The sequence below is a fragment of the Microcaecilia unicolor genome, chromosome 13, assembly GCF_901765095.1.
Source record: "Microcaecilia unicolor chromosome 13, aMicUni1.1, whole genome shotgun sequence".
NCBI lineage: Eukaryota > Metazoa > Chordata > Amphibia > Gymnophiona > Siphonopidae > Microcaecilia > Microcaecilia unicolor.
This window is the reverse complement of record NC_044043.1, coordinates 47,035,601-47,057,970: the sequence shown is the minus strand read 5'-3', so window position 1 is coordinate 47,057,970 and position 22,370 is coordinate 47,035,601. Positions and strand designations below refer to the sequence as shown.

General features: G+C 44.6%; 1 protein-coding gene across 2 annotated transcripts in view; it reads right to left on the bottom strand.

Moving 5' to 3' along the window:
- PPM1D (protein phosphatase, Mg2+/Mn2+ dependent 1D) overlaps window positions 1-21,224 on the bottom strand; it is a 56,720-nt gene extending 35,496 nt beyond the window's left edge. The window contains exons 1-3 of one of the 2 annotated variants that reach the window (XM_030222279.1): window positions 20,398-21,224; window positions 6,517-6,745; window positions 1,819-1,943 (exon numbers count right to left, since the gene is read on the bottom strand). In XM_030222279.1, the coding sequence (XP_030078139.1) occupies window positions 1,819-1,943; window positions 6,517-6,745; window positions 20,398-20,905 (862 nt within the window). In that variant the 5' untranslated portion in view covers window positions 20,906-21,224. The remainder of the gene's footprint in view (window positions 1-1,818; window positions 1,944-6,516; window positions 6,746-20,397) is intronic. The other variant, XM_030222280.1, reaches the window with a different exon arrangement.
- Window positions 21,225-22,370: the final 1,146 nt, after the last annotated feature.

The window sequence follows — 22,370 nt, the reverse complement described above, 5'->3', positions numbered from 1 at the left end:
TATGTAACACTGGGAGACAGGTCAAAAATTGCTCAGTGAAAACTAACTTATCTGCATATAAAGCAACCTGAGAAATTTGTTCTTAAATATTAAATTTCCTTTCCTAAAATTCTATTAGACCAGTCCACAACACACCTGGGAACAGCATAACTGCTGAGAGACCCCTGTACTTTAGAATTTTTGGTGACAGAATATGTTTACAAAGTCTGTCTCTGAAAAGAGGCCAGTGATCAGTGACATCTCTGATCCATCATTTCCTTTTTTAACTCTTCGTCTGAGGGGTTTTATTGTCCAGAAAGAGGAAAGGAGTCCACCTAGCTCATGGCTTTGCTATTATTTTTTCTCCCTTCTAGGAGTATTTTGCATTCTTCTTTGACATTTTCACTAGCAAGTGCCTAAGCTGCATCACTCTTATCCTTATGTTCTTTAAACCAGCAATGTCATAACTGGAAAATGTGTTCTCTGCCTCCATCTGCTCACAGGGTGGCATAACTCACATATCTGGACTGTTCTAACAGATGGAAGGAAAGGAGATTAGCCGGTAAGAAACTTTTCCTTCAGGGATTTACAATTTACAGAAGTGTATACTTTATAAACATGAATCATTTTTTCAGCATTGTTTTGTATGCCTAGGTACATTTTTTTTTTAAGGAGGAAGAATTTTTTGCAATTTATACTGGAGAGGAGAACAGAGAGAAAGAGGATCAGGAAAGATGCTGCAGGGCTAGCACTGCACTAATCTGTTCTCTCATCAATCTATTCTCTTCTCCCTTATGATCCCTACTTCCAACACAAGTTTTGCAATAAAAAGAACAGCAGCACTGTAGCCCCCCTGGCCAAGTCCTCCTTTTCTACTGCCCAGGACCAGAATGCCATGGTTTGAACCACACAGGAGGCCATAATGTTGTGCAAATCAATACATAACAACCTAACCCCAGGCAACAGAAGAGGATATAACCTAGGGTACTATGCTACCCTTCTTTTACTGAAAACCCCAAATTGTGCATACTGAGATGAAATAAGCACAGGCTGCTGCTTCTGCAATAAATGGTCTATTGGTATCCATTTACCCTGTGGGGAATAGGGAAATTTAATTCTTGCCACATGGATCTTTGACACAGGCTAAAAGGAAGTGGGGTTCTTTTTTAACTCTCCTATTGTTATGGCACATTTGGGTGAGATAATGGAAGAGGATATTAAGCTATTAAGTGGTGCTGTTCTTCAGGTCAGTAGTAAGATCTCTTGTTCCGAAAAGAGGAATACAGCTCAATACTTGAAATTCTTATTAAGAAGTGGAATCTGCCAATGGGTGACAGTATATTACTACATTCTCACCACTGAGAGGCCTCTGGGCAACTAGAATAGAGTATTTGGTGAAACCACTGACAATTAAAATTGAACTAGACACACTGCACATATAGTGGCAGAGTCTTAACTCCATGGTACTATAGGTACCGTGCCAGTCAGGAAACGGAGAAAATCTGGACTTGTGGAAGTAGACTGTGGCCTAGTACAATATATAAAATTAAAGGGGGGGAGGGGAGGACAGGAACTAGTCAAGCAACATATAGCACAAGGAATGAGTGTCTGCCTTTTTAAGTCAAGGAAAGTGAGACTACTGTAAACCCTTCCACCCACCAAATCTATGTAGCATATCAGAGGGACCAGGGGAAACATTCATCTGTATTCAGGAATCTTTGTACAATCACCACTACCCTAGTATAATGCAGGTTTCTCCAACATCTGATTTCCACAGAAAGAATGCACACACACAGACAAGCTGTTGTCTTTGATCCCCTCCCACCCCCAAACACTTACCAAGAGCCCGTGCCACTGCCAGAAAGGGGATCTGATCGATGACCGTGCTACGCCGCACAGGGCCATTGTGCGTCAATCGAGGCCGCTTCCACACCACCCGATTCACACCAGATTTATTGATCACACTAATAGAAGGGAAGAGGAAACTGCTTTATAAAATTTAATCTGACTGCACAGAGATCAGTAATTATGTAGTTGATACTATGATGTGCTGCTGTAGTCTGTGTATGGCAAAGGGTGGAATCTGCATGGCATTGCCAAACAGTAGCAATATTCTGTAATGTGAGTTTGAGCAGAGGGATCTCACACAAAAAGGGAGAGATTATCTGCCACAACTGTAGTAGAAGAAGAATCTGTATTAAATCCCACTCGCATAGGCCAAACTTTATTCCTAGGTTTATTTCCCAGTCTCTGGACAGAAAAAGGGTTGCTGAAGTGGGGCACCTTATCAGGTGCATATTTACAGTGAAATTTATTCATAGCTGTTAATTTCCTTTCCTTGAATACTGCCAGACCAAGCCATATAAAAAGGTTGTGCACCTTCCCAACCACAAAATGGAGGTAGAGAAACTGATTTGTTCCAGTGACATCACCTGTACAAGGGCTGGTGCAGGTTAAAATTCCCCAGTATGCAATTTCCAAAACAGAAGTGAATACTAATTTGGATCACTTGGGAAACCATTACAGAACCCAAATCGTTCAACAAAGTATATCTGCTTCTAGTCATTGCTACCCTTCTCAAGGCTTGCAGGCAATCCACCTCCTTGGCCTATATCCAAGTGTGGAATGTTGGGCAGGCCTGTCTCCTTTGACGGTGCAGTTGCACTCTATCCTAGCATTATTTTTTTACTTTCACATTTTTTTTATTAAAGTTTTTGAATATAAGTTACAACAAAGAAATTCACCACAAACATTTAAATACACTAACACCCCAACCTAAGCGCCCCTCCCCAATATACCAAAGAATGAACCGTGCAAAACACCCATCAGTGGTTCTTCACTGAGCGCCAATTCCTTTTAGAAACAAAAGCCCCCCCCCCCCCCCCCCCGAAAGCATAAAATCCACAGTTTCAAATATGGGAAAGCAGGAGAGAGCGCTGAATCTATGCCTCGTGATGATCAAAACAGCCCCAATGCCGGTCAGTTGCTCCAAGTTCCGAACCACCCGGAAGCAAGTTGCCCAATCATTGAAGGTGGGACTACTGAGTTGCTTCCATTTTGCAGCTATATCACATTTTACCGCTGCCAAACAAATCCTTTTAACTGTGGTTTGCCATCTGTGACCCCTTGCATTGCCAAGGCAAAGCAGACAAAATTTAGATTCACAACGAAAAGGAGTACCCAAAGCCTTTGATATCAACTTTATCCCTCCAGAAGGTTTGCAATTTAACACAAGTCAATCATATATGAAAAAAGGTCCCCCTACCAGACTGATATCTCCAGCAAACGTCAGTAGCCATATCTGGAAACATCACTTTCAATCTATCCAGCGTATAATACCACCGTGTAATTATTTGAAAAACATTTTCTTTAATCAACACACACACACTGAAACTTCTTTAATTTCAATGAACACCCCTTTCCACTTACTCATAGTAAGTTCTTCACCCAGATCCCTTTCCGAATTTAACATAAAGTTATACTGATGAAACTCCCTCCCAAGAAATCTCAAGATAAAGCCTTTTAGTTTACCCAAAGCCACATGCAAATTTTTAAGATGTTCTGTATCTTCAGGGTCCCACCCGCAGCCAATTCTGGGCAACAATGAAATGCTTAACCTGCAAATAGAAGAAAAGATCTCCCAAAGGCAGGTGATACATCTCTTGTAAATCTGAAAAGGGTAAGTTTCCCCCACGTCCAGGAATAAGGAAAAAAGGTATCAAATCCTCATATTCCCACCTCGAGAAAATTCTACTTTCCCTCCCCAAATGCTGATTCATAAGGTAGCGGGACCAATAAGGAAAACCTATCTATACCTCCATATCATTTGTTAACTTTCATCCAGATCCTCAACAAGTGCCTCATGAAAAGGATCTGAGAGATGTTACAAAATTTTTGCAAATCGTGGGACTTAGTATCAATGGTTGTTCCCATTTGGATTATTGATTACAGTTGGTGGTAAATCCAGGAAAGTGAAAGGTATAACTGAAGCCTGGAAAGCTCTAGCCGACTTAGGATGTACTAATTTTTCATGCTCCAGCACGACTTCTGCATCTTGCCAGGAGAAAACATCGAGTGGCAGAGGGTCCTGGGCAGTAGGTCTAAAGTAGCCTCCTTGGTTACACGCCTGGATACCTGAGGTCTTAAACTTGTAATGATTTTACATTTATTTCCATACAGAGAACACTGTTGGCTCTGGTCAATTTGTTTTTTTTGGTGCGGTCAGAATATGATAGTGGCCGATATGTTCCACTGTGTTTGATGTTGCTGTTACTCATGTTTCTTTTTCGCATTTTGCTGTTTTTATGTGGGGCTCCAAAATTGGAGATGTTGTAATAAAGATTACTCTGCTGTGGAGGGCCTCACAAGGGAGACAGAAATGTTTGGTGATCTGACTCCCCGCTGATAAGTACTTTCTTCCAGGAAGTGGGCTGGCAGCTAGGACAGAGTTCCAGCCAGGAGGGAGGAGGAAGAGTTGGGAGGGAAGGATAATGTATGGGTAAAGTGGAGCTAGCAAGATCTTGAAAAACAGTGATCTTGGAGTTCTCCCAAATAAGATCTTTCTGGAGGCGGGCTCTGTGCACCACCACTTCCTTCACAGAGAAATCATAGAACCAAGCGATATCATGTGGTACTGCATCCCTGTGTAGCCCGTGACTAGATAGAACTCTCTCCTTCCTGCCTTATTCCGCATCTTTTCTTACTGCCTGCCTCTTTTTCTGAACCCTCAAGTAAAAATTCACAAATCTTAGTGACCACTTGCTTACAGTCTTCTCATCCTCCGAGTATCCCTTTAAAATGCAAGTTACTCCTGTGGGACCAATTTTTCAAATCCTCTATCATTCCCAGCAAATGCTGGCGCTGCCGCTGAAGTTGTCAGTTTGAACAGTGCGGAGCTCGCCTTCCAAAACCCTCCACACAGTTTTCCACCTGTTCTAGTTGGCAACCTATTTTTTTTATCACCACTCCGTATCTCAGCCAGAGCAGCCTGATTGCACTCCGCAGTGCTTTCATCTCGCTTTTGAGAGCGTTAAACCATCAGGGTCATATCACGTTTAGTGACTTCCTCATTGCCTGCTACGCCGACCACAGAATCCTCCTCCTCCGAGTGCACAAGTGCCATCTTTGAAAGCTCCGCAGGTGACTTGCTTACTTACGAACGCCAGATGTTCTCCCGCCGCTACCGAGACAGAGTATACTGGAATTTTTCTAGACATTTTTGAGTGGCCATGATGCTCTCACTCAAGTAGCAAATTGAATGTTGTTATATTCAGTCTGGAGTGGAAAAAAAACAACTTTTATTCCGAAAGAGCTTAGAAGCTAATCATCCATCTCTCTCCTTCCTACCCTGGCATTCTTATAAGTGGATACACTATACAATATTAAGTTCTCATATGCTATAAAAGTGTAAAACACAGTGCTAACAAAGAACTTTCATAAATCCTTTCAAAAAGATGTTCCTCATATATATAAATTTATATGTAGGGACGTGCTCATATGTTTTCAAGGGAGAAACACAGACTCACTGGTCTTCAAAGTTGTCCGGGCATATAATCATAGAACGACTCCACTGTTTAAAGTAGTGCCCCCAAGTGGCAAATGGAATTTTTTATATAACAGTTCTGTAAACTTATCTCTTAACTTGCTAGATGAAATAAATGAAATGTGTCCCAATATGGTCCATGTTTCGCCGGAGCTGTTTCAAGACACTCACTATATAATCTTAAGACCTGAAGCAGGAATTGGTCTTCAATTCTTTTAAAGTTCATGTTCAGCCCTTTCCTAGTTCAGAGGTAGGATTATAGGATTCAGAGCGTTTCCCTTGTGCCCCCCCCACCCCAACCCCCTTTATGATAATACTCAGGATTCAGAGCGTTTCCCTTGTGCCCCCCCCACCCCAACCCCCTTTATGATAATACTCCTCCTCTTCTAATCTTGTTCAGAAAAGAAGGCAGACTGTATTTCCGGGACCATGGTGCCAAAATCTTCCATGGAGGGTCCTAGACTGGTCTAGCAGGATTTAAGAAACAGAAAAGAAATCAACAGGTGTGAATAAATTTTACCTTCCTTTCCATTGTGCTAGACAGGGGTTTCTCAATCCAATCCTCAGGACACACCAAGTTGATATCTTTAAAACCAGACTCTCAATTAATATGCACGAGATTGCTTTCATTGTATGCAAATCTATGCATGTTTCTCTACTTCCATCTATTGGTTGGGAAAGAACACAACCCAATCATATGAACTGGTCTAGCAGGATGAGTTACTTCTAACCTGCAAGCTGTGGATTAAATTGACAATCCCCCCCCCCCCCCCAACACACATTTCCAGTGAGAATTACATGAGGTTTCTTTACTAAACTCTACTAAAACGCATACAGACACGATGTAAAAAATATCTAATCAGCCCAGTGCTTGCACTGACCAACATAAAGCAAAAAATGTAAGTTTCAACAAATATAAAAAAAAAAAATGTCAGGTTTCAGCCATTCAAGCAATAGAACAAAAACAGAATACAAAGTCAGATGCAAAAGGGTACCTGCCACCAAGCCCCTCAATTCGCTCCCTTTCCTTGGGAAGTTCCGGCTTGTGGTCTTGTGTGACCTCCACGGCTCTGACAAAGTCATCTCTTGGGTTGTCCTGAACTCCCACAACCACTCCAGAATCTCCAACATGTGCAACATACATCTTACTCCCACGGATTATTACCACACTGGCTGTGGTTCCTGAGGTACTAGGAAGCCCAGTCATGGTCCTCGGCCATTCTGCTACAGTATTTAAAAAGAATGTAAAATATTAATCAAGATGAACTTAGAGAATATCTACAAAAGCAAGGGTGAGGGGAATCAAACAGACCATATTGTCTGCTAAAAATGGGAAACTGGGTACTCTGAAAACTGGAATAATGCAGCAAATATTGTTATTCTCTTACAAGCAATGGCTGCCTTAAAAGAGCACAATTAACAAACATGAATAAAAAAATGTACAGATGAGAAAGTGGTGATCTGATAAAAACATTCAAATACAAACAGGCAGCTCTGATAAAGATCAAAGTTTTGATATTTTCCATAGAACTAGCAGCAAAATAACAAGGAATCATAATATGAAGTTCAGAAGTATTAACGAAATATAAGGAGATGCTGCTTTACTAAGAGAAACATTTAAAAATGAGAATTGCCTACTAAATGTAGCAGCAGCTCAGTAGAAGAATTCAAACATGCTTGGTATAGATAAAGAGGCCAATAGGAAGAGCAAGGAGGGAAATGACCAAAGACAGTAGGTCAGTGGTAACAGCAGATAAGGACCTCTTCTTGGCTCACTCGGTTGCTCTAACTGCCAGGTTTGATGTCTATTATAGATCAGATTTGCATGGTGCTGAACTTTTAGAACAGCACTTCTCCATTTATCAAGATTTTTTATAAAATAAAAATTATATAATCCTAGAAAGTGTTACTATGTAGAAAGCATGGCACTACAGTATGTGTCAGCAACTTAAGCACACAAGAATTACAAACCCCCTTCTCACTCCTCTCCAAGCTCTGTCAATAAAATAAAATTGCCACAGTTAAAAATGTTTCAATGAAAGGTTGGGGGCAGGAGGCAATGCTACATTCATAAGGAGAAATTAAGCCTTGCCTGATAATTTTCTTACCTTGAGTTAGCTAAACTTTTCTGCACAGATAGGTGCTATCCCCTCTTACCAGCAGATGGAGGTAAGAGGAAACCTGTATTGCTGGAAATTGTACTACTCATGACTTGACTCCATTTTTTATTATTATTATTATGTATTTTTAACACTGCAAGAGAAATTGTAGAGCACACACAGAGTCCCGAGCCCAAGGGTGGGCTGCAGAACAGCGTAGATAATTAAAGGAAAGAAAATAATCAGGTAAGACATAATGTTTCCTTCCTTAATGGCAGCTCCACTGTTCTGCTTCTGTACATCCCACTTGTGCAAATCTACTGGGTGGGGGAAGACAAGCCCTCCCCCCACCTCAAATGATAGCCTTGCCAAAGTCTGAACAGACCCTGGCTGTCACATCCAATCTGTAATGCTTGATAAATGAATGGAGTGATGACCATGTCACTACCTAAAACATTTCTTCAGGAGACACTGCCCAGGCCTCTGCCTAGGATGGGGTTGGAGCCATTATGGGGTGGGCCTTCAGGCCCTGAAGCACCAGATTATTCTTACAAATATAGGTCTTAGAAGCTATCTAACCCTTCCTTTGGGCCATGAAAAAGAATGAAGAGATGATCCAAGAGGTGAAAATCGTTAGTCTTCTTCAGGCACCGTAGCAGCGTTCTCCGGACATCCAATCTGTAGAGCCTCTGGTCCACAGCAGAGCCCCCCCCCCCCCCCCCACAAAGGAGGGCAAGCAGACTTCCATCAAATGGAACAGAGAGACCACCTTAGGGAGAAAGGAAGGGACCATGCGAAGAGAAACTGAATCCTCTGCAATGGAAGAGATATGGATCCCAACAAGACATCGCCTGCAGCTTGGAAACTCTTCAAATCGAGGTCTTTAATGGAAGCTGAGCGCAGAGGCAGAAATGGAGCCTCGAACAGCACTCAGAGAACCAGACTGAGGTCCCATAAGGGATGAATTGGGGGGCGCAAATGTGCTATACCTCTCAGAAAGCACGATACCTCCCCATACAAAGCCAGAGAGGTACCTTTCACGACTGGACACAGCAGACACCCAGACCCTCAGGGAGACCAATGCGAGACCCCGATACAGTCCTTGCTGTAAGAATATTTCACAAAGACAAAGACCGCCCCAGACACCAGGTTTCAAAAACTTTCATACCCTGATGTAAGCCAGAGATATGGAGGATGTGCAGATCGAACCACAGAGGGCCCCAGCCATCCAGAATGAACTGATAGGCCTTTTGCCCCAGCTTCCACTCCCCCTCCCCCAGATCCAGGAGAGAGCAACTGAGAAAGTCTGTTTGCACATCATTGTCCTTGCCAGCAATATGAACCGCTGTGAGGGCCTGTAGGTGTCTCTCTATCCACCGACAGAGATATGCTGCTTCCAAGGCTACTGCCTGACTCCTGGTACTTCCCTGTTTGTGATGTTACTACTACTACTATTTATCATTTCTATAGCGCTACAAGGCATACACAGCACTGTACACCATACACAAAAAGACAGTCCCTGCTCAAAGAGCTTACAATCTAGATAAGACAGGTAAACAGAACAAATAAGGGTAAGGGAATAAATAGGTAAGGATAAGGACAGGGCAAGTGAGTAATGGTTAGGAGATAGCCATTATATTGGCATTCCAACAGGATCTGGCTAACCACCCAGGTCCCAAACAATTGATGGACCAGGCTACCTCCAGTAGGTCCTGGTATCTCAAGTAACATGGCCCAGCCAATGAGCTCCTCAGCTGAGGAGATTCACATCCATGGTTATAAGCACCAACTGGGGGGGGGGGGGGGGGGGGGGGGGTCGTCCAACAACCCCTTCAGGAGGTGAACTGTGCTGTCCCACCAGAATAGACTGATTCTTGCCTTGGGCAAAAAAGGCAGAGGATAGTGGAAGACCTGAGAGACTGGAGACCACCGAGACAACAGGGCCCACTGCAGGGGCCACATGTGAACCCTTTCCCAAGGTGTGATCTCCAGCGTCACTGCCATGGAGCCCAGGAGCTGCAAGCTGTCCCATACTGTGGGAATCGGAAGCTCGCACAGTCTGCGCTTCTGCACCCGAAACTTCTCTGCTCAGTCCTCTAGGAGGAATACCTTCCCCCGGGCAGTTTCGAAGCAAACTCCCAGGTACTCCAGGGCCTGGGTGGGAATCAGGTGACTCTTCCTCTGATTCATGATCCAGCCCAGGGTCTCCAATTGGAAGATGACTTGAGAAATGGTCAGGCTGGCTTCCGCTGCAGAGTCCACTCGAATCAGCCAGTCATCCAGGTAAAGATGTACTCTGATCCCCTGGTGGCACAGATGAACAGCGACCACCACCATAACCTTGAAGAGGTGTGGGGGACCGTAGCCAAACCAAAGGGATAGCCTGAAACTAGTAATGGCACCCAAGAACACACAAGCAAAGATAACGCCTACGAAGGGCTGTGATGGGAATGTGCAAATAGGCATCTGTGAGGTCTAGAGATGTCAGAAACTTGCCCAGCCAAACACAGACAATCACTGAAGTCAGGGTTTCCATGAGAAAATGCTGAACCCGCAGGCAGACATCGACCCCCTTCAAGTCCAGAATGGGATGGAAGGAGGGGACCACAAAGTAAATGGAATAATGGCCCAGCCACACTCTTTGCAAGGAACAGGCTCCACAGTGCTGAGCTCCAACAGGTGCTTGAGAGTAAGGGCAACAGCCTGTTGCTTCTGCTCCAAGCCACATGGGGAAGGCATGAAGACATCGGGAAAGGAGTGGGCGAGCTCCAGGGAGAATCCTCTCGACTACCTTCAGAACCCACTGGTGTGAGGCGATGTGGACCCATTAGAGGTGGAAAAAAAAAGACAGCCAACACCCCCTTGAACCACCGAGGGGCCAGGCACATCCTCATTGGGTAAGACAGGCAAATGGAGTTCCGCTTGGAGCTCTGCCTGTAAGCGCTGAAGAACCGTTCTCCTAGGGCCCTGAAAGGAGCCCAACTGAAAGGGCCTCCTTGAAGTGGAGCCCTGGGTCAGAGCACATTAGGCTGGCCAGAAACAGCTCGCCCCTATAGAGCGACCCCTGGAAGCAGAGGATCACTGGAGACCCTTTGGGCTCATATCAGGGAGACAAAGGGGTTCTAGACTCCCAGTATCCTTCACTAGCTTCTCCAGGACCTCTCCAAATAGCAAGTGCCCTCAAAGGCAGCTGACAAAGAAGTTTCTTGAAGGCCACATCCGCCACACAGTGGCTGAGTTACAGCCAGCGACAGCCCACCACAGATAAGAACACTGACTGAGAGGCCAGGCGAACCACATCATACAGGACATCAGACAAGAAGGCCACCCTGGACTCTAGACAGGGAATTTCTATGGACTCTAGCAGCTGCTGCAGCCAGCACAGCCACCATAAATTGCTGCTTGGATGCTCCTACCAAAAAGGCTAAGCTAGGAAGGAAGACCAAACGACAGCCAGCATGGTTAAAAAGTGAGGTGAAGGAAGCTATTAGAGCTAAAAGAAAATCCTTCAGAAAATGGAAGAAGAATCTGACTGAAAATAACAATAAACTGAATAAAGAATGTCAAGTCAAACTGCTGATAAGGAAAGCAAAGAGGAACTTTAGAAAAAAAAGATTGCGTTGGAGGCAAAAATCACATAATTTGTTTTAGGTATATTAAAACAAGAAGCCGGCAAAAAAATCGTTGGACCAATAGATGAACGAGGGGTAAAAGAAGCTATTCATGGAAAACAAAGCCATAGTGGAGAGATTAAATTAATTCTTTACTTCGATCTTCACTGAGGAAGATTTGGGAGAGATACCGGTGCCAGAAATGGTATTCAAAGCTGATGAGACACAGAAACTGAATGAAATCTATATAAATCTGGAGGATGTAATGGCGCAATTTGACAAACTGAAGAGTAGCAAATCCTGGACTGGATGGTATTCATCACAGAGTACTGACAGAATTGAAAAATGAACTTGCAGAACAATTATTAGTAATATGTAATTTATCTTTAAAGTCAAGCATGGTACCAAAAGATTGGAGGGTGGACAAGATAACGCCAATTTTTTAAAAAGGTTCCCGAGGAGATCCGGGAAATTATAGACCGGTGAGCCTGACGTCGGTGCTTGGCAAAATGGTAGAGACTATTATAAAGAACAAAATTACAGAGCACACTCAAAAGGGAAATGGGACTTGATATGCCACCTTTCTGAGGTTTTTGCAACTACATTCTAGTTGGATTAATGCCATGGATTAATGAGACAAAGCCAACATGGATTTAGTGAAGGGAAATCTTACCTCACCAATCTATTATAGTACTTTGAAGGGCTGAACAAACATATGGATAAAGGTGAGTCGGTCAATATTGTGTATCTGGATTTTCAAAAGTCATTTCACAAAGTACCTCATGAAAGGCTCCAGAGGATATTGGATAATCATGGGACAGGATGTGTACTAAAACTGGTTAAAAGATAGAAAACAGAGAGTAGGGTTAAATGGTCAGTATTCTCAATGGAGAAGGGTAGATAGTGGGGTTCTCAAGAGGTCTGTGTTGGGGCCACTTTTTAACATATTTATAATCTAGAGATGGGAGTTAACTAGTGAAGTAATTAAATTTGCTGACAACACAAAGTTATTCAAAGTTGTTAAATCGCAAAAAGATTGTGAAAAATTACAAGAGGACCTTATGAGACTGTGCATCTAAATGGCAGATGACCTTTAATGTGAGCAATTGCAAAGTGATGCATGTGGGAAAGAGGAACCCAAATTATAGCTACGTAATGCAAGTTTTCACATTAGGAGTCACCGACCAGAAAAGGGATCTAGGCATCATTGTTGATGACACTTTGAAACTCTCTGCTCAGTGGGTGGCGGCTAAGAAAGCAAACAGAATGTAAGGTATTATTAGGAAAGGAATGGAAAACAAAAATGGGGACATTATAATGCCTTTGTATCGCTCCATGTTGCGACCGCACCTTGAATACTGTGTTCAATTCTGGTCACCGCATCTCAAAAAAGATATAGTGGAATTAGGAAAGGTACAGAGAAGGGTGACGAAAATGATAAAGGGGATTGGACGACTTCCCTATGAGGAAAGGCTAAAGCAGCTAGGGCTCTTCAAATTGGAGAAAAGACGGTTGAGAGGAGATATGATAGAAGTCTATAAAATGAGTGGAGTGGAAAGGGTAAACGTGAATCACTTGTTTACTCTTTCCAAAAATATTAGGGCTAGGGGACACACAATGCAGCTACAAAGTAGTAAATTTAAAACGAATCTGAGAAAATATTTCTTCACTCAACGTGTAATTAAACACTGGAATTCATTGCCAGAGAATGTAGTAAAAGCAGTTAGCTTAGCGGGGTTTAAAAAAAAAAGGTTTGGCTAGCTTCCTAAAAGAAAAGTCCATAAGCTATTATTAAAATGGACTTGGGACATTCCACTGCTTATTTCTAGGATAAGCAGCATAAAATGTATTGTACTTTTTTGGGATCTTGCCAGGTATTTTTGACCCATATTGGCCACTGTTAGAAACAGGATGCTGGGCTTGATGGACCTTCGGTCTGTCCTAGTATGGCAATACTTATGTACCTAGGTAGAACACAGAGTAATGTCATTCTTTTTTTGAACCCCTTTCTAAAAACAGCTGCTCCTGGTGTCAGTGCCACCAAATACATGTGTATTTCCCATGGCCTTAAAGATATTTTACAAAAGTCTTCACATTCAGCGAGCCTTTTGTACAATACTTTGCTAATTACAAATGTCCTGATTGAGAGTCCAGTTTGGGGCCTCCCACTCCACCGCTACCACAATGTGGGTAAGTGCCTTATGAAGCAGAAAATGCTTCAGAGATCTGGAAGGCCCTCTACGACAGAATCTTCCTCCAAGGGTCCACACTCCACAGCAAACAACTTGAGTATCCTGAGAGTCTCTGTAACCTCATCAATGAGAGCAGAAATCTCATCACAATGGAACAGCCAGATCACATTAAACTGCTCCACCTCCTTCTGAACCAGAGGGACAGAAAGGACCTCTAGGTCTTCCCTCAATGCCTCAGCACCCCCCCCCCCCCCATCTTCCCTGCAGCGTTTTTAATCCCACAATGGAGCTGCAGCTGGAAGCATTCAGGACCCTAAGGCCAAACCAGTAGCCTAGGGGCCAGCTGCCTCCTACAGGGCTTGTTTGACAAATGTCAAGCTCTGGAGCCAAAAAAAACCCAGGGACCCCATTGCATGCAGGCCTGAGGTGAGAGGGAAGGCAAAGCCTCCCCCCCCTCCCCAAAGCCCCATTGGGGACTGTGAGGGATCCTGATGATGATAAATAGCAGCAGAAGAAAACACAGCTAGGACAAAATTACCACTGTTACCGCCAAGGCCATCGGACACAGGTTCCGATGCTTCGGCGCCACCACCAGGCCGTTTCCAAAGTCAGAAATAGCCCATCATAGGAGAGACAGAGCTAGCAAATGTGCTGCTCTGCTAGCACTTGCAGACACTGCAGTATCTACCTGCAGGAATGCTCAGCCACATACCTAGCCATTCGAGTAAGCTTGGGCCCAGGTCTCCAAGATCCCTCTGCTCTCTTGGGTGTGCTCTTGTTTGTTTGTGTCAGCAAAGCTTTATTCCCTGCACCCAAAAAGCTAAGCCAGACAAACCAATTAGTATTTTCTTTTTAATCATGCCCAGTAGATGCAGAAAAGCCCACGGGAAGGACACCCGAACAGGGTGAGCTGGATGAAGGGTGAGGGATGGGGGCCCCACACCCCACAGACAGGGTTCCACAGGACCAAGTCACAAGCCTCACCCCATGGACACTAATAAGCACGACAGTGGAGCACAAACACTGTGCTTGTCCAGGTCCAGTCTGGGGACTGGAAAATCTTGGAGTGGCACTTAGGCTCAACCAAACTGTGCAGTCATAGCTAGCAGAGTGAGGAGCTAGGCCAGGGATAGGAGCACCAGCCAACATGACCTACCATTTGCTAAGGTAGAGAAAATACTAGAACTTCCCAGGGAGCACCACCAGCTAATACCAGTGAGGTTACTGGTATAACTCATTTTTTTTTCTCTATCTTCATTTGCTGGTAGAAGGGGATACAACCCACCTGCGCAGAACAGTGGAGGTAACACTAAGGAAGGGTCCTAAGTTTAGATAAGCACCAAGGCATCCTGTGGTAAAATCCCAATGTGCACACGCAAACCACACGCTAAAAAAAAAAAAGGTCTGAATTTTTCTCAGAAGGAGCAGAGAGTGGGCATGACAGCGCAAATCAGTTAGAGCAGACACATTAAACCACGCTGATCAGCACAGGATTAATGTGTGAGCCCTTACAGCCTACAAAATGGGTAGCGGTAAGGGTTCGTGCCTAATTTTTGTTAACGATCAAGCACTAATGACAATACTAGCGCATTCGGAAAAGGGAAAATCAGCCATTTTCAAGCTGTGGTAAAAATGGCTTTAGCGCACAGGAAAGACCTGCTTAAGGGCATGTAGCTTAGAAAAAGGACCCCATAGTACCTTTTATAACTAGAGTGTTATTATAAGTAGCTATAAAAGATACTATGGGGTCCTTTTACTAAGCTGCAGTAAAAAGTGGCCTTAGTGTGCCTTTACACAGGTCTTTCCTGCATGCTAAGGCCATTTTTACTGCATCCAGAAAAGATCAAATTTTTTCTTGCCTGCTAGTTTTCTTGAGTCCTGCTACACCATTCCAGACAAGTGGGTTCTGTCCTGACCAGCAAATGGAGGCAGAGAAAACAGACAAATCAATAACATCAAGGCATCAGTATAAATTATGGTGCAGCCTTGAAACCTGTCATTATCAACAAAGCAGATGTGCAACACTTCAGAGTACTATGAGCCACAGTTATACAACAAAATCCATAAACATTGGAAATAAATACAACCAAATCAAAATAAAAGAGAACCAGTATAATACAATCCCTCCACATCAACATATAATAAACGAGTACACAGATAATCATGTGCTACCTAGGCCCTTATCAAATGTGCACTAATACCCGATGCCTCATGGAAGAAAGTTAATGTCATTGTCATAAGCAGCTGTGTCTAAATCATAGAGGACAAGATCTGATCAGCCATTACCTTGCATAGGTAACACTTTCTTAGCCATCAATCTGGTATTTTGACACTAAGTAGCATCATTAACCATCACCTGTTGGCCTAATTTCTTCATACCCTCATTGGCCCATTGAAGTCCTGAAGAAAAGTCACAGCATCAGAAGGCAGTGATCAGCTACACAAATGCAAGGAATTTCAAAGCAGTTGCTGGAGTTTGCAAGGAGAAAGTGGGGTAAACACATTCTTAGATTTGAGAAGAGAACACGCTTGCTGTAGTTTGGAGGTATTTTTGATTGCTAGATATTTAGGGTAATGTCCTGGTGTTTACTGTGACAAGGCAAGCCCCAGAGACTCCCCAGTGAAGCAGGTGAGCCCAGAACTACGGGTCCCAGAAGTCCTTGCAAGAATGAGTGAGGAGAGTAGTCCTAAAAAGATGGAATGGATTCCCAGCAGGGGGAGCAATGGCTCGAGACAGGGTAAGCCTGTTACTCCCTTCCCCACTAGAGAGCGAGAGAAGGATGAAGCTCAGTTTCACTGGCTTCACCATCAGTATATAATTCTCCCCAGCTATGAGAAGAGGAGAGCAGATTTCCTGGAGGCTCTCACAGGCAGATGATCAAATGCATGTTGGACAGGGCTCACCATTCCTCTCCAATGATCTGCAAACCCTAGCGCCAGCTTGGAGCTGGCATAGGGTTTGTTGCGGCCAGCAACCCAATCTTTGGCGCACTGGACACTGATCATTGGGGATGAATGCGTTAAGCTCTGATTAGCATGCATTTACAGGCTACTTGTGCTAAGAGCCCTGTTTAGCATGCATTTGTATGTTACTTGCGCTAAGAGCCCTCGAGCGCGTTGTTTCACGCGCTTGAGGGCTCTGATCATGGGGTGGTAGCAAATGCTGGCGCTAGTATGGCGCTAACAGCCTCTAGCGCCGGCGTTTGCTTTGGATCATCTGCCTGTCAGTCACCAGAAGAAAGGAGAGACGAATGGAGAGAGAGATTCCATGGAGTATGTGGAGGAAGGAAGTAGCCTGCCACTAGAGCTGCCTAAGGGTAGGGTTACCATATGTCTGGATTTCTGGACAAATGGGTGGGCAGGCGAGCAGCGCCATGGGTCTCTCCTCCCCTACTATCTGCCCTGGTGGTCTAGTGACCTCTTTGGGGCAGGAAAGAGCCCCCTCTTTCCTGCCCGGAGCGCTGCCTGCCCTTGCCCTGCATACTTCTCAGTCTCGCCTCTGGATTCAAAATGGCCACCGAGAGTTGAAGCAGCCTCGCGAGACTTCAACTCTCGGTGGCCATTTTGAATCCTGAGACTGAGAAGGATGCAGGGCGAGGGGGCTCTTTCCTGCCCCGAAGAGGTCACTAGACCACCAGAGCAGTAGACAGTAAGGGGAGGGGAGGTGACGGGGGGCAGGGGAGGGGAATATGTGACAGGGGGCGGGGTGAGAGCAAGAAAGGGCGGGGCAAGGATCCGAAAGGGACATGGTGTGGGTGGGGCATGGGGCATGGTGTGGGCAGAGCAGGGGCATGACATGTGTCCTCTGTTTCAGAGGACAAAACATGGCAACCCTACCTAAGGGAGAGGAGCCAGCTCCATAGTGGGAGAATTCAAAGGTTGCCCTGCCCAGCACTTGAAGGCAGTAGAGGAGGCCACACAGGGCGTGGTGCTGAGAGGTGGGAGAAACTGCCAACCCTGCAGCGAAGAGCGACTAAAATGATAGCGGGGATGGGACGACTTCCCTATGAAGAAAGACTAAGGAGGCTAGGGCTATACAGCTTGGAGAAGAGACGGCTGAGGGGAGACATGATAGAGGTATATAAAATAATGAGTGGAGTGGAACAGGTGGATCTGAAGCGTCTGTTCACGCTTTCCAAAAATACTAGGACTAGGGGGCATGCGATGAAACTACAGTGTAGTAAATTTAAAACAAATCGGAGAAAATTTTTCTTCACCCAACGTGTAATTAAACTCTGGAATTCGTTGCCGGAGAAAGTGGTGAAGGCGGTTAGCTTAGCAGAGTTTAAAAAGGGGTTGGACGGTTTCCTAAAGGACAAGTCCATAAACCGCTACTAAACGGACTTGGAAAAATCCAAAATTCCAGGAATAACATGTATAGAATGTTTGTACGTTTGGGAAGCTTGCCAGGTGCCCTTGGACTGGATTGGCCGCTGTTGTGGACAGGATGCTGGGCTCGATGGACCCTTGGTCTTTTCCCAGTATGGCATTACTTATGTACTTATGCTCCTTACAGGGTTCCCTCTGTGCTGTGAAAAGGCAGGTGATTTGTGGTATTGGTTTGATGTGCAAAAACTGTCCATGAATATTTGTTCTGAACTGTTGCGCTATACTGGAAGTGTGCTGAACTCTTACTAAACCCTTCTGAAGGAGGGGCAAGGGAAAGCTAATGCCCTAATAGAAGACCTGAGGTCTTGAGGAGCTGAGCGTTTGCTGAGGAATTTTGGGACCTGGACTGTACCTTTTTTTTCTTTTGAAGATTATCTTATGAGGACTGTACCTTTTTCTTTTGAAGACTATATTAAGAGGGCTGTACCTTTTGTGTTGAAGAATATATTATGATTTTTGGTATGAAATTGCCTTAATAATAAAAGACTTTGTCCCCGAGTCCCTGTATCAGCAGCATTCTGTCCTGGAACCTTGGGTGCCCCACAGGCTTGCTGGCTCCACCCAAGAGGAGGAAGCGGACCCCTCCTTTACATTACAAATGTATTTAGATTATGGTGAAGGGCCAACCAGAAACACCACAAAATCTGCACAATCATACCTAAACTTCCACTACCCAAGCAGCAAGACTCAAATATAAATCCAGCTATACAACCGGCTTTTTCTACCTAAGCGCACAACTATGGAATGCATTACCAAAAGCAGTAAAAACCACGCTCGACCACCTAAATTTTCAAAAAGCACTAAAGACAGACCTGTTCAGAAGAGCATACCCTACCGACCCAACAAAAATACCTGGACGCTTGCAACACAATGTAACCAAAGACCGTAACGGACATTACCTGACTCTTCTTCCCCCTTAACCTCCCTAAGTTCCCCCCAATTGTACCTACTATACATGTACCTCATTCTACCACAATATCACTTTGTATTCATTCATACTATATATTTGTTCAGACCAGAATCAGCTAACGCCATTAACGGTTTATATGTAAGCCACATTGAGCCTGCAAAAAGGTGGGAAAATGTGGGATACAAATATAACAAATAACATGCTTTTTTTTTGCCTTGGGCCTACACCAAATGGTTACTCTGTCCTAGTTGCCCCGATAAACTATATAAATGGAGCACAAAAGCAAATCTGTCACAGAGAAGAGAATGCTCTAGAGTACAGGTTCTCAATCCAGTCCTCAGAACACATCAGGCCAGTCTGGTTTTCAAGATACCCATTGTATGCAAATGTATCTTGAAAACCATCAGACATGATGTGTTCTGAGGACTGGGTTGAAAACTGCTGGCCTAGACAAGGGGTCACAAAATTAAGCTTCCAAAAGAAACACTAGAAATATTGTAAAAGGATTTTTTTTTAAATCTGAGATACACCCAGAAGCCAAGACAAATCAACGAGGTTCTACGTTGCACCAGTAACAGGAGAGGATTGAGTCTAACAAGACCTCCCAGGCTTAACAGCCGTTTCAAAGTCTATTTCCCCGCAATGTTTCCCGTAAATGAGTTGTTCTCACAACCAGAAGTAAAGAAACTACCTGAAAAACTGATTACCCCATTTAAAAGGTGTCACATGAGACATGTAAACTTTTCCACACACCCCTAACCAACGCTCCATTGTAGAACCTACGACAAGGCCCCCGGCCCATGCGTATTACTGCTGGAGCGCTTTCTGATTGGTGGCCAGAATAGCTCCTGTCTGCCTATTGGTTCCTCTGAACCCTGTTAATCCCACTTCGGCCGGCGGCGTCGCGACTCGGAGCTTTAGAGCTCAGCTGGTGGTGCTGCAGGGAGTGGAGGTCTGTTACCCAACCTCCCCCTTGCGACTCGAGTCCTACTCCTAACCCCTTTAGTGAGCAGTAATACCAAATTATCATAAACATATAAAAAAAAAAATGGGTTACAGCTTTAGCAAACTGCAAGTGTTGAGCCTGCCTCTGATATCTAGTCTCAGGTTCCAACACCGAACCCACTTTGATTTTTTTATTATTATTATTATTATTATTTGCAGCTTCCGAAGCAGTTTGGCGCTTCAGTTCAAACGGACATTTTATCTCCCTAGCAGGCTACCAAAGGCAAATCGAAACACCATAACGCTTACTCCTCTACTTAATACCTTTTGGTTTCGCATAAAGGGCATACCGCTTGCTGTATCCAACCTTATTTCGCGAAAGTAATAAACTTTCCTCCTCCTCGCATGTTGTTTTACTTAAACTGCAAAATTTACATTTTTATTTTGGTCTAGAAAAGAGCACAAGTCCAGACTACTTCTTAATTAACCGAACTACAGCAAAATAGTCTTTCAGACACTATATTTTCAGTGAACTTCATTACCTTAAGCGAAAACTATGTCAAAACTAATTATAGATTGTGCATTTTTTGTAACGAAAGCGCAGCATGCACAGATGTGCAGTCAGATCTGCAACCAGGATTCATGATTTTTTTTTTTTTTGCAATAATAAAAACATAAATGTTTCCTCTTAAGTCAGTTTAGAAACATTTTACACAACAGCTTTACTTACGCAGTTTCTTCCACATGGCATGATGACAGGCCACGAAGCCCTTTCGAATGGCGGTGCAAACCTCCTGGGGATCGAGCGATAGAAAACCCTTTTGTTTCCGGATGAAATCCCACAGGTGGTCGCGAGCGAACTGCGCAGCTTCCCGACCCCCATGCCCATCGTAGACGGCAAAAAAGGCCATCGAGCGGCGGCAGCGGCGCCGCTGTAGCCGCGCGGGACTCTGCTCCAATCTTTTGGCACTGTCGCTCCTAGTTTTGCATCGGCTCCACTCCGCTACCGCTTTGACGGCAGAGGCCGGTCCTGTACTGCTGCAGCAGCCCGCTGTACCCGAGATGATGTTCTCCCATCGCCCGCTGCCACCATCCTGTTTTGTTTCAGCGGGAAGTGGCAGCAGCTCATCATCCTGTCCGGGCTCCGGTTCCACTACGATCTGCGTTACATCCTCCATGTATTTCCTTCCACCTTGATCAGAAAACACACTCACCCCCAGCGTGTACAGACCCTCCATTTGCTTCTTCCTCCCTTCTTCAGCTTCTGTCTCTCTCCTCTTTTTTTTTTTTTTTTAATCGCTTTCTTGTAAGCACCGATATGAAAGTTTTGCTTTCTCACCCCTACCCTCTGCGATATTGTCGTCAGGCGAAGTGAATATACCCCAGCCAGTCCAGAGGCCGCCACCACCACTCCGGACTATTGTTTATTTTCAACAATGTTTGGGCATGCCCGAGATCAGTGACGTAACAATCCGAAACCTGAACGATCTCGGCCACGCTCACACAGACTACGCCAAAAGCTGGCCTCAACCCGCCAGGCAACTCACTGATGGAAAGAACAGCGTTCTATTCCACGCGAGAGTTGCCCACCTTTCAGGCATGCGTGGAGGAATACATGAAAGCCTTATTGAACGCCATCTTGCTTAAGGAAGAGAATGTCGCTAAATTGCTAATATGTGTCTCGAGTCGACTGCTAGCTACACATAAGCAGCCAAACGGGTCGGGATGGGCGTAGTTGCAATGCCCAACATGACATCAACAACTTTATTAGAGAGCTTCGGGGTGGGGTTGGAAATGGATTTCTTTGGCTCCTCTAAACAAAAGATGTTCTGCTTCCTTTTTCGTCACGTGGGGTTGGAAATGGATTTGTTTGGCTTCTCTAAACAAAAGATGTTGTGTTGTCTTTTCTTAGGCTCGTGGGGTTGGAAATGGATTTGTTTGGCTTCTCTAAACAAAAGGTGTTCTGCTGCCTTTTTGTTTTTCGGCTCGTTGGGTTGGAAACGGATTTGTTTGGCTTCTCTTACCAAAAGATGGTCTGTTGCCATTTCTTCGGCTCGTGGGGTTGGAAATGGATTTGTTTGGCTCCTCCAAACAAAAGATGTTCTGCCTTTTCTTGGGTTCACGGGGTATTTTTGTAAAAAAAAAAATGTATATATATATATATATATATATATAAAACATCTTATAAAGATACACCATAATAGAAAGCAGTGTTAAAGAGCTTAAGGGCCCTTCTACTATGCTGTGGTAAAAGGGGGACCTGTGGTGTCCTCAGCATGTGGATTTGCTGCACACCAAGGTCCCTTTACTGCATCAGGGTTTTATGAAAAAAAGGAAATGGCAGTGCAGCAAGTATATACTTACTGCGTAGCCATTTCCTAGGGGAGCCCCTACCCCCACCTGTTTAGGAGGCAGTAGGGGCTCCCGCCAGGGGCTTAGCCAGACACCCAATTTTGGGTGGGCCTGGGCCCAAGATGGGTGGGCAGAAGAACTCCGCCTCGCCCCACAAGTGTTATGGTCTCGCCCTCTCTCGCCTGCATGCCATATGGTCTCTCAAACATCCCCCCCCCCCCCTGCATACCTTTTAAATAGTAGATTTTCATTGGCAGTGAGCAACAGCTAGTACACACTGCTCATGTTGGCCCCACAGCATGTACAAGTTGCTGCTCGCTGCAGGTGAAGATCTGCTGTTTACAAGGTATG